At 31.9% G+C, this 13,463-nt stretch overlaps 1 protein-coding gene across 1 annotated transcript in view; it reads right to left on the bottom strand.

The window, feature by feature from the left end:
• The window catches only part of gig (TSC complex subunit tuberin), a 49,270-nt gene extending 36,220 nt beyond the window's left edge, over positions 1 to 13,050 (bottom strand). Inside the window, exons 1-6 of the mRNA XM_072541142.1 lie at positions 12,858 to 13,050; positions 12,658 to 12,797; positions 10,855 to 11,252; positions 8,872 to 9,043; positions 3,147 to 3,347; positions 536 to 677 (exon numbers count right to left, since the gene is read on the bottom strand). Coding sequence (XP_072397243.1) covers positions 536 to 677; positions 3,147 to 3,347; positions 8,872 to 9,043; positions 10,855 to 11,252; positions 12,658 to 12,797; positions 12,858 to 12,927 — 1,123 coding nt within the window. The 5' untranslated portion in view covers positions 12,928 to 13,050. The remainder of the gene's footprint in view (positions 1 to 535; positions 678 to 3,146; positions 3,348 to 8,871; positions 9,044 to 10,854; positions 11,253 to 12,657; positions 12,798 to 12,857) is intronic.
• Between the last annotated feature and the right edge of the window lie 413 nt (positions 13,051 to 13,463).

Genomic DNA, 13,463 nt, shown 5'->3' with positions numbered 1-13,463 from the left:
AGTTGGATTTCTGATTCGTGGAGCCCTGTCTCACCTCTTATATTTAGCCTTTCCTCGAAGTTTTCTGCCCACCTTTCTAGCAACTTTATATTGCAGCAGTCAGTCCTAGTAAAACAAATAATAGAATAAAGGTGAGAAAATACATTGGAAACAAGGAGGTTTGGATACAGCAGAAGAAAAAGTATATTAAAAATCTTCAATGTATGTTTACGCACATAGTAACGTTAATTACGAAAGCGTTAATAACAAAAACGTGTTTGTAAGTTAGTGCTAGACCAATCAATCAGAGAATCACATTTCACTTTCTTTACCTATAAATACTAATACGAATTTGTATACCAAATATATTTTTTATGGTAGTATTTTAATAGCTTATGATTTTTATATTTTTTTATTAGATATAAAACAGAATGTTGTTGAACGATAATTTTGTAGGACTATCTATACCGCTAAAATTTACCCGCTATAAATTTAACACCTTCACTAGAATTACTAATACTGACTTATAGACAAAGATGAGAAATAAAATACTTACCAATGTGGCACAAAACGTGTGAAATAATTTCTAACAAAATAGACCACGCCGGATCCTGAAGCTCTGGACCCTGTTTATTTACTAGACATTTCAAACCTAGGATTACCTCGTAAGCAACAGCTGCGTGATTACATCTAACAGCCTAAAATAAATATAAAGTTAAACATATAAATGATGAAACAATACCAAATTTTAAGTTTATACATCAGCAAAAATTTAAGAAGTACGTCTAGGGGGTATGCAATTTTTTACTTTATGTATAAGTTCTTTTATACGCAATTATATGGCGCTAGTTCCGTGACGCTTGCCTCAGCATTTTACTATAGAGAAAAAAAGATGTTACAGTAGGCGGTACAGTAGACAAGCGCGAAGCTTTATACTATGTGTTCTATATTTTTAAAATATAATATTTTTAAAACTGAATAAAATAATTGTACTGTTTATTTATTATTTATATTTTAAACTGATTACAGTACCCGGCCAAATTATTAGGCCAAGCATTAAAAATTTGCATTTTTTAAAATTAATAATTTTTACCAACAGGAATGTTATTATTTTTTCGCATAGCAACATTTAATATAGTATGGCAACATTATTGTACTATTTTAACGTTGATATCACCGCCCTATCCGCCATTTCTAGACAGCATTGCGTCCTGTCAACTAGTGTGCATTTTATAACCTCAAATACTGTCTGTGAACATTTGAATTCTAAACGGTTTTGACCTGAAATTTTATTGCAGAGGTGAATGATTTATTCTTTTTTATTATTATTTTTTAGATTATAAGCATATGCAGTGAAGTTATTGGAATAATTAAGGGTATTATACATTTTTAGATAGGGAAAAACACTGATCTGTCACCAAAACGAGTAGGCCAGGTATTTGGACTCCTAAGCTGAATAAATGTCTCAAAATGAAATAGCAGGAATGGTAGGAGTATCAAGAAGTTCTGTAAGGAATATAAAACAGAAAATTGCGTCTGGAGTCAGTTTGGATCCAAAGCGTAAGGGTCACAGCAGAAGACATCGTGTGGCTACTCCTAGGACTGATCGCAAAATAAGAGATATTTGCATAGTAAACAGAAAGAAACCACTGCGAATGCTTACCCAGGAGATAAGAGATGAAGGAATTTGTGTTTCAGAAAGAACAGTTCGTCGGAGACTTGTCGAAAACAAACTGGTAGCTAGGACACCAGCTTACTCCGGCTATGATAAAGAAACGTTTCGAATGGGCACAAAATACAAAAACTGGACAGTGGAAGACTGGAAAAAGGTATATTTGTGTTGTTTTGCTTGAATATCAATATTAAAAACTTAAAAAACCTGGGCATTTTTAAAAATTTTGTTGATTTCAGGTCTGCTTCTCGGACGAATCCGTTTTTGAAGTTTTGAAAAAAAAACGAAATTTGTTCGGAGACGTCCTAATGAGAATTACAAGCCCGACTACTTGTGCCCACCATGAAACACCCACCGTCACTCATAGTCTGGTCTGTGGTATCCGGCAAAGGTACAGGCCGTCTCTATGTGGTGGAAAACACGATGAGACAAGACCAGTACCGAAAAGTACTCGAGACGAGACTTTTGCCACAGCTGCAGGAATGGTTTCCTGGAGAAGAGGAACTCATATTTGTACACGATGGTGCTCCTTGCCACAAAGCTAAGAGTATTTCAACTTATTTAAAACAAAAAAAAATAAAGTTCTTGACTGGCCAGGCCATTCGCCTGATATGAACGCTATTGAGAATGGGTGGGAACTACTGAAAAGGGAGATTGCGAAAAAAAAACATTACTAATAAAAGGGAGTTACTTGCAACACTCATATATGAGTGGAATAATAATCCTCACCTTCAGGAAACTATTCAAGCCTGTATCGAGAGTATGCCTCGACGTGTTCAAGCTCTATTAGCAGCCAAAGGCGGACATATAAAATATTAAATTTATCCCTACTTTGTAAAAATTATACTTTTTTATTAAATAAACGTTTTTTGTTAACTTTTTTAGTACAGTTTAATTACCTAGTTAATATTCACAAAAAAGAACAAAACAGTAATTTTTTTCAAATATATTCATAATCATATAGTAAATTTTTCCTTGAAAATTCCATTTCAATGAATTATTACGTTTGCTCCTAAGCGCCACCTGTTGACGTATTAACAAAGCATACGTTATTTACTTTTGACAGACCTGTCAAATTAAAACGAAATATTAACTTACAATAAAATATAAATAAATATCATTTGATAGTAAATTTATTTATTATATAAACTAAATAACATGTTTAAAAATAATAATTATATTTATATGAAATTTTTTTAAAATTGGGAAGTGTGTTATAAATTTAAACAGATAAATATTGTTATTAATCGAATGACATTTATGACTTTTAAATTTTAACAATCGTTGCGAATCGAATCTTTTATTATTATATTATATATTCTTTTAAGTTTTTACTTCTTATTACAGTTGTTTTTTTTTTCGTTTTTTTGCTAATAATTTGACTGTATATTTATAAATTGTAATGAAAATCAGCACAAAGACATAACTTTAGACAGGGAATATTAGATAGTCATATATCAATATTGAAAACCAAACTAAAGAATAATTTTCTTACCTGTAAAAATGATGGTAGAACAGAACTAGGAGGACAATGTAAATTCGATAATGGAGCAGAACTCCATAAGGCCATATGCGTATAAAATACGGCACCTCTAAGTAGATCTGCATCTGAGCTAAGAGCAGGTTCTTGTAAAATTCTACACATTGTATACAATGCCGAATGTCCCATATGTGTTCCCAGAAGTTTCTTCATAACCTGCAATACATATATTATTTAATTTTGTAAAACATAACATTTTATTTATTTTTCAAAAGGTGTAAAATTGTTTAACATGAATCTTAAAATCAGACAAATAAAACCTTTAAAATCATAAGCAAGTTTGGTTGTGATCAAAATCCAACATCGTCAGCCTCCTATAGAAATCTTCTTCTTCTTCTTCAAGTGCCATCTCCGCGGCGGAGGTCGGCAATCATCATAGCTATTCGAACTTTTGAGACGGCTGCTCTGAAAAGTTCATTTGATGTACATCCGAACCACTCTCTCAGGTTGCGCAGCCATGACATTCTACGCCTCCCTATGCTTCTCTTTCCTTAGATCTTTCCCTGCATGATCAGTTGGAGCAAGGTGTATTTCTCTCCACGTGTAATATGTCCGAGATATTCCAATTTTTCTGTTTTTATTGAATTTAAAATTTCCATTTCTTTGTTCATCCTTCTCAGAACCTCTGTTTGTCACGTGTTCTGTCCATGATATTTTCAGAATTCTTCTGTACACCCACAGCTCAAATGATTCCAGTTTTTTCATTGATGTAGCATTCAAGGTCCAAGATTCCATTCCATAAAATAAGGTCGAAAAAACATAGCACCTCGACAACCTAACTCTTAGTTCCAGTTTTAAATCCCTGGTACATAGAACTCTTCTCATTTTGTTGAAATTTGCTCTAGCCTTTTCTATTCTTATTTTTATCTCCTGATTGTAATCATTTGTGGAGTTAATCATTGTTCCCAGGTATGCATATTTGTCCACTTGTTTCTAGAACAAGAACAATCTTAGAAATCGGTCTTCTCTAATTATGGAATCCTGCATTACACATAACCGTGTGTGGCGGTATACATAAACGTATTGGTTTTGTTAAATTGCATTTCTCCTTTGATTGCTGTTGTTTCTATCCTCCTTTAAAGCTTTTCATCAATCATATAAGTGATGCAGCTGTGATCAACTGAGCAATATGTACCATGTACCAAAAGGCCTGTTTTGTAGATACCATTGAGAAGAACTTTTAAGGCGCAGTGCAATCGAGTATCAAGAGTGAAATAGATCGAGTAGACTAATTGTAAAATTTAAGTTAAACACAGGATGCTTAACTTTAAAAAATACTTACGTGGTACTATGTTACAAAATACCACATAACATCTTTATTATGTTAATAAAGATGTTATTGTTATGTGTTATAAAGAATATTAAGCTTAAGCTTAAAGTACCTTAACACTGATATTTTGTTATAACCGATCTACTGAACTATATCACGTTAATAAATAACCTTGTATATCAGAATTTAGAATATGTTGTAAAAACAAAACAACATCACTATACAGTCAGTGTAAAGATCTTAATCATTAATCTAGATGCTTCATGAACATCATTATCATCAGTTGTCGCTACAGCCCTTCGTGAGCCTTGGCCTGCCTCAAAACATTATTTCATCCTTCCCCGTCGAGTGTCTTCATCCCACTCCAATCTCCCTTAAATTGTCCTGCACATCGTCCAGATACCTGAGTTTAGGTCGCCCCCTTCTTCTTCTTTCGACAGGTCGTCTATTTAGGATGGTTATTTTAGAAGGATCACTTTCATCCATCCGCATAACGTGGCCCACCCATCTTAGACGATTTATTTTGATGGTTTTTACGATATCTGCATCACCAAAAAGTTTATATAGTTCGAAATTATATCGCCTTCTCCACAAACCCTTTTCGTTAACTCCAACATATATGGTCCTCAATACTTTTCTTTCTAAGATTCGTAGAAACTGGTTCATGAACAACTCATCACTATTTGCCTCCTCAATGGATGATTAGGCAAATTCATCGAGATTTTGCCACAGATTTAAAGAAATCTCTACATGAAGCTCGTGTTGTCTACGAAGAGAATATAGCCATTAGTAATAACTGTAAAAAATTGTACAAATATATTAGATCTTCGTTGACAGCAAAAGTTTCTATACCTTTACTGGAAAATGATAATGGGGATATATCCCAAAGTAACTATGAGAATGTCGAAGTCCTCGCCAGTACTTTCTCTGTTTTCTCTGTCGAACCCACTAATCATTAGTTGCCTAATATTACTTCGTCACGAGTTTCTTCTTCCCTTGAAAATATAATCATTACTCCTGAAACAGTTAAACATCATCTTCAAAGCCTAAAAAATAATTCGTCTACTGGTCTCGACTTAATATCTTCTTTATTTTTAAAGAAATGTTCTGATGCTTTAGCTTACCCAATATATGTGATTATGTCCTTATCATTCACCACACATATTTTGCCTCCTATATGGAAAATCGCATCTGTAACACCGATTTTTAAAAAAGGGAACAAATTGAATCCTAATAACTATCGTCCTATTAGCTTAACACCTATAATATCTAATATAATGGAATCTATTATTGCCGAGACAATTTCTGATTTTCTACAAAATGAACTGGTTATACCAAATCAGCAGCATGGTTTTGTCAAAGGACGTTCTACAATGACAAATCTTCTCTGGTGTGTCAATGAATGGTCAAGAGCATTAGACAGAAAAGTCCCGGTAGACATTATTTACCTCGATTTTGCTAAAGCTTTTGATCGAGTTCCAAAGCGAAGACTATTACATAAATTGGAACACCTTGGTATCCGTGGTCAATTACTGAGATGGATCGACGCGTATTTAACAGATAGAAAGTTTTGTGTTAGAGTTGGGGACTCTTTCTCAGTTGAGAGAACGGTTTTAAGTGGGGTACCGCAAGGATCAGTTTTGGGCCCACTTTTATTCATAGCATACTCAAGTGATCTACAATTTCACATTAAGCAAAGCTTTCTATGCAGATGACACGAAGCTATTTTCCGATCCCTCCGTAAATTTTCAGTTACTACAAGATGACCTTGATTGCATATCGGAATGGTGCTCTACTTGGATGCTGCTTCTTAATGTGGACAAATGTGTAGTTCTTCACATGGGTAAAAAAAACGAGTGTGGCAGTCCAGTGGGACTGCCGGTAGAAGTTACACTTCTATACACGCATTCGCCGTTACAAATTTATTTGGGAGTCAATCTGCACAATCATTACATATGTAATGCTATAGGTAAGACATAGCAGAGAGAGAAACAGAATTAATAACAACTTACTAACAATTAATAAACAACATTTGACCTGTAATAGGAGTATAGTAAATGAAGGATTGAATCAATATTTTGATGAAAATGTATATTTTTATTTTCATATATGTATGAAAGGAGTTGAATGCAAAAATTTTTTTACACATACTCTGCGGTAAAATTCATTATTTATTTTGTTATTAATATAAAAATACAATACACTGCAACATAATTCAATATAATAATACAATACAAGTTAAAATGCAATATTCATAAGTATTTAAAAATGACAATAATATACATAAAAAAAATACACTACAATACAGTGCAACATAATTCAATATAATAATACAATACAAATTAAAATGCAATATTCATTAGTATTTAAAAATGACAATAATATACATAACTTTTCTACTTACTTGTTTAATTTACAATGTAATAATATTAATAAAAAAGTCCTCCCGACTGGGAATCGAACCCCGGTCTCTCGCGTGACAGGCGGGGATACTGACTACTATACTACCGATGACATGACACAAACGCATTTAAAAATTGACAGTTCTGGGTCATACAGTGATTTATTGAGATTATTATTTTGAAATACAAAAGACTAATATAATTATGAACATTTAATAAATAATACAAAACATATCACATAAATAATAATATTAATAAATATTATATGTATATATATAATATATATAATATTAAATATATATACAATAGGAACATTTTTATATTCGAGAGAGGAAGAGAGAGAAAATATATCTTCTGTCTCTCTCTTACTCATTATCTTACATATGTAATGATTTCACAGATTCACTCCCATACAAATTTCCAACGTGGAGCGCGCGTATAGAAGTATAACTTCAATAATCCGTGTCTTCCTTACTCTATTAATGGGCGCGTGTTAAAAACAGTGAAATCACATAATGATCTAGGTGTTATAATTAATAACAATCTAAGTTGGTCGGAACATATTTTGCATATTTCTAAAAAAGCTAACAGTAAATTATATCTACTAAATAAAACGTTTGCGAAAGTGTCATTTATGAGTTCAGTTCATCTATATAAACTATACATTCGTCCAGTTCTGGAATATTGCGGAACTGTTTGGTGTCCGGTATTCGTGCGCGATCGTAATATTCTCGAAAAAGTACAGTGACAGTGCACGAGGATGGCTTTTGGTCGCTCACGACCTACATATACAGAAAGACTGAATATGGCCAATCTCACTACATTTGAACAACGTCGACTTCGAGGCGATTTAATTATTACGTTTCGGATAGTAAAATACAAGTTTGGAAATGTGGGGGATATGTTTATACTAGACAATGACAATCGTCTTCGTGGCCACAAACTTAAGTTTAAAAAGGAAACTTTTTTTAACAACAACTAGACAATTTTTTCTCTGTAATCGAGTGTTCTCGATATGAAATAGCCTTCCGGCTGAGATCATAGATGTTCCATCTGTCAATATTTTCAAAAATAAACTGGATGACCATTTGCTCCATAGTAGAACATTTAATTTGTACTAAACACTTGCTATTACCTATGTATTCATATATCTATTTAGTTAGTTATTGCTTAATATGTAACTATTGTAATGTAACCATTTAATTACACACTATATAACATTGTATACACCTGGGCATATGGGTTTTGCGACCCCTGCTCAAATTTATTGTAAAATAAATAAATAAATAAAATAAAATATACCAGTATATACTAATAAGACAAGCAATATGTAAAGGTCATGGTTACAGAATAGGGAACAAAGGAATCCAAATACATATTATGTTATGCAGACGACGCCGCATTAATCGCCGAGACAGAAGATAAGCTCCAAAGATTAACACACATCTTCAATACAACAGCCAAGAAATGGCTTAAAAGCAAGTAAAGCGGCAGGATCTCTTAATGACACAATCTGGAAGAACAAACATCTAAGACAAGACACAAAAACAAGAATCTATAAAGCAGCAATTAGACCTATAATAAATACTAACATACATGGCGGAGACAAGACCTGACAAATCTAAAACGAGACGACTACTAGAAACAACGGGGATGAAAATACTGCCACGATTATCAGAAAAAAGTTTGTTGGATAGGGAGATAAGCGAAAACATAAGAAGAGCATGCAATATAGAAGACATAAATGGATGGGTGACAAAATGGAAACAGGAGTGGAATGAACACATTAGTAGAATGGCAGAGGATAGGATAGTATGAATAGCACAAGATAAGTCACCAAATGGACGAAGAAGTATTGGCAGACCAAGAAAAAGATGGTGCTATAATTTACACAATTTAAGCGGCTAATATTGAAGAAGAAACAGGCTCTAAAGCCTACATACAAGAAGGAAGAAGAAGAAGATGAAAGATATTTCTTATTTATCTAATTTACTAATTTATATCTTACCGTCCAGCTTAGCATACAATACTCTTCAACATTAACAGTTCTACAAAGAGCTCCAATAAATTTTGGTAGAGATTCAGGCGGCATGTTACTGTATGCTACTATTGATGACATAATTTGCAAACACGACTGAACTGTTTTGGAACTGGAGCTACAGCACAAAACACAGATGTGCCTAAAAAAATGAGATTTATATAGATTAGTAACCAATTATGTTTCTATAACTTGAAGATTAAGATACCTCTAGGTACCTAGATGTTAACTGTTTTATTTTATTGTTTGGACAAAATATTATTCCACTTAGAAGATTTTTTACAATTCGACTTTCTATTTTTTATTACAATTTGCATAATTTTGATATTAAATATCTTTAAGCAGCAACTCCAAAGTTGAGCTGTATTGATACAAATAAGTTTGATTGTGTATATATAGATATATGTATATCCATAAAGAAAAAGCATGTTATTGATTCTTAATCTACTCTCCTCCCTAAGTGCCTTCTCAATTGAGATTTGTGATATGGTAACTTGCTGTATGTCCTGAGCTTGATGAAATAGTTAGTTTCCTGTTGTATTGGTTGACTCTCTCATGTTAAGCAGCCATCATTTTTCTTTTTCGATATATTTCTTTCCTTTGATCTTTCTGTTTGAAGTTGTTCAAACTTTCTTGTAACTTTAGATACCCAAGGTATGAGATTTTTCTAATTGCAACTGTGTTAATTAGTGTATGTTCATGCTGTTTAATAACATATCTGTTGGTGTTAAGGTAAATTTACATGTGACACTTATCTCTGTAAATAAATGCTGAGTGTCAGACATAAATTCGCCATCAGTGTTTACATAAGGATAGAAATGTATGTCATTGACAAGTATACAACACTTCTAGAAATGCCGAATCTGAGATAATTCTATGAAACATTTACATATATAATAAAAATTTACATATTTTGTGGATTCTTGACAATCTTCTATCCTTTCTTTGCTATGATAAACACATTTAAACGTAAAATCGCGGCATGTTAACTATTCTAAACACGAAAAGAAAGAAAAAACGTTCTGTGTACATGACATGTTTTAAGACATGAAAAATTTGGTACCTACAATCAGTTAGTGTCTGAGCCCATTATTGAGGATCCACAACAGTTTTCAATTTTTTTAAGTATGAAGCCTGCTGATTTTGAAAGACTAGCTTGTAAAATGTGTCCTATTATATCAAAGCAAGATACCGAACTCCCAAAACCAATGAATGTAAAAGAATGACTTGCTGTAACTCCAGTGTAGTACTAAATTATTCTTCCATTTCCTTATAAGAATTATTTTTTTTTAATTTGTCCTTACAAAATGCTATTGTAACATCCCATAATTAATAACTTATAAGTTTAAAATGATACAAATTAGTTTATTGTTCCACATTAGCTTTCAATCACCCTTTTTTATCGCCCATCTTGTATCATGAAGCAAGTGTCATAAGTACGTAAGTAAGTAAGTAAGTTTCAGTTCCGAACTAACAAGTATTTACATTTATCATTATAGATGGGCCGACAAAAGTTGCTGCTAGTTGAAATATATAACACTGATATAAATTATTCACTGTTTACATTGGTAAAGATTTATGTTTGACACAAATTTCATGCAATAAGTGTCAGATTTAAACATACATTTAGGTCAGATGATAAATATCACCTCCAGCTGCTTTATCTTTCTTTAATTTGAGTAGATTGTTTTTCATTAATTTAAAAACACTATGCTATATTTAAATACTATTCTGTAAAAGATTGCAGCCCATCAAGATATCCCTTTTGTAAGTACCTCTTGCCCATTTTTCCCAAATTACTTTTCGATTTGTTGAGCAATATAAAGTATTGACTTTATAAAAAAGATAAAAGAAACATGTAACCACAATATGAGATATTAACAAAAATTGTTAATTTTATAATTTAAGCTTAATCAAATAAAGCATTTAAGTATTATTGATGTAAATACATACTGTATAAAACCTGAAATAACTTCATCATCCAAATAGGCAGCATTGTATCTCACTAAATTATCCAGCATTGTCAAGTACTCCTCTATCTTTCCTGCCTGAGAAATATCTGGCAACCAGTTTAATAAAAATCTGCCAACTTTTTCTTCAAAATGCAACAGACTTATGCCATTTTGTGTAAGAATATTCAGTAAGTCAAACCGTTGAATAATATCTTCAGGATGACTATGTTGTGTAATAAAACGAAAAAATATGGCTCTCATAATTTCATTTAAATCATTTAAATTTTGTTGACCCCTTAAAAGGCATTGCAGAAAATGAAATGCTAAATGGCGGACTTCTGTTGAATAGTCTGGACTGAAGAGATCTTCTATGGCACTCCATAATTTTTCTACTGCAGTCTAAAATAATTCACAATAAATCATATTAATAAAAATGTGATATTTAATTAATTAGTAAAATATAATGTAAAAGGGAATATGCTATTATTTAATAATATACTTTTTGTATAAACAACAAGTCCCTACTTGACTTGTCTTTTAAAATATATTATTTTCATTTTTTTCTGGTAATTAGTACCCCCAAATATTTAAAACCGTCTTCTTTTGAAAGCTGCATCTATATGTAATTTCTGTCTATCGAGTTTCCTTTTTTCTACTCACTTTCATGTATTTTTTCTTTCTTTTGTTAATTTCCAGTCCTCTCATCTCAGCTTCAGCTTTAATTTCTTTGAATAATATTTCTAATACACTTTTCTTAATATCCACCTCTCATTTCCTCTGAAGACATTTTTTTTATTGTCATAAAGGGATATAGTAAACATTTAATTGCTAAGATATTCGAGAATGTGCTTTATAACAATATTTTGAATTAGTTTGGAGATAGGTTCTATCCAGAACAACATGGTTTTTTACCAGGGATGTCCACTGTGTCAAATTTGTGTGTTTTTATAAGTTTTGCTGCAGGGGCCACAAATAATAAAACTCAGCTGGATGTCTTTTTTACCGACTGTACCAAAGCTTTTGATAAGATTGATCACTCTATACTTATTGAAAAGCTAAGCAAATTTGATTTTAATTCAGAAGAATGTATGTTTATGAGGTCATATCTTTCTGATAGGTTAAATCAAGTTAAAGTGGGGAACAGTTTATCTAAGCCATTTATGTCGACATCAGGTGTATCACAAGGTAGCAACTGGGGTCCTCTTCTGTTCGCTATATTTATTAACGATTTGCCTCACCTATGAACCTCACAATGAATAAAATTCCATTTCCTCATTGGCACAATTGGTTAATATCTGGAGCACTAAAAACCTTCTCATGTTAGCAGGAGTACTTAAATAAAGAACAGTATTCAAGCAGAGCTTGTGGGATTATACAGTATAATTATTTTCTATGGAACTACAAATGTACCTTGTAGGTTTTGAATATAAACTGCATGTTCTTTTGGTGGCATCCTGCATACTTATTATAAAAAACCAGATTGAATAAGTGAAGGAATAGTATATTGAGACAGATGTAGCAAAGCACAATTACCACCATTATTAAAGAAAAAATTATGATGTGTGATAAAGATGTTATTGAAAATCATCCACATATATTCTGATAAAAAACCACTATTAACAAATATACGATAAATAAATTAATGATTAGTAGCTACAAAAAAAAAGATATTAACCACCTGACACAGAGAACTTGTAGGTCTACCATCAATAACTTGCTATGTGACTTCCTTTAGACAGTGCTTTGCTCTTATATGGAGCATAAAAAAATAAAACACGTGGGAAACTAATTGAACTATACTCACATTTTCTAATTTGTTTTCAGCTACCCTTGTACTGTATTCTTTTAGTGTCTTCAATCTTGTATTTATAGGAGAATCTTTACCTAAATCTTTAAGTAATTCGTCATTTATACACAAAACTTCGCTGCGACTTCCAAAACTGCCTGTAAGTTTTTAGAAGTGTAATAATATTTGTTAATTTATTATAAAATATTTTCTCTTACCTAAAGCGCCCTTATTTCGTTTAAATATATTTTTAAGGGTTTCTCCAATACTTTTATCTTTTGAACCCATTGTGCGGCATGGAAATGGATCAAAAAGGTCTTACATGTAAAAAACTTTTTATAATAATTGCTCTTAAGTAAAAAATAAACTTTTTACTTTTTTTGACAGTAGACCTCCTAAACTTTAAGTGCTTTAACCTAAATTTTCTACTTCTTTTTCTATAAGCAAGAGAGATAGAATGAGTATGAAGTTTGTAGCAAATAGTATTTTGTAAACATCATAGGCGGAGATGTATATTCTTTAAAAGGGTTTGTTAAAGTGAAGTATGTAAATTAAATTTTATTTTAATTCTCAAAGGAAACTATAGTTCACTGTCAACCGTATTTAAATTTGGTATAATATAATATAGGTAATATTATGGATCTTAAAATAACCAACCTAAAAAATGTAGGTTGCTATTTAAAATGTAAAAACTCGTAAGTAGCTTTCTCAAAGATATGTGAACTCTACAATCAACTTCACTGGTCTCTGGCCAATTTTATAAATTGTATATTTCAAAAGCTTAATTGCATAATATCTGTTTTAGAGCTAGAACGTTCATTAAC

This window comes from Diabrotica undecimpunctata, chromosome 8, assembly GCF_040954645.1.
Source record: "Diabrotica undecimpunctata isolate CICGRU chromosome 8, icDiaUnde3, whole genome shotgun sequence".
NCBI lineage: Eukaryota > Metazoa > Arthropoda > Insecta > Coleoptera > Chrysomelidae > Diabrotica > Diabrotica undecimpunctata.
This window is presented reverse-complemented; position numbering and strand designations above follow the sequence as displayed.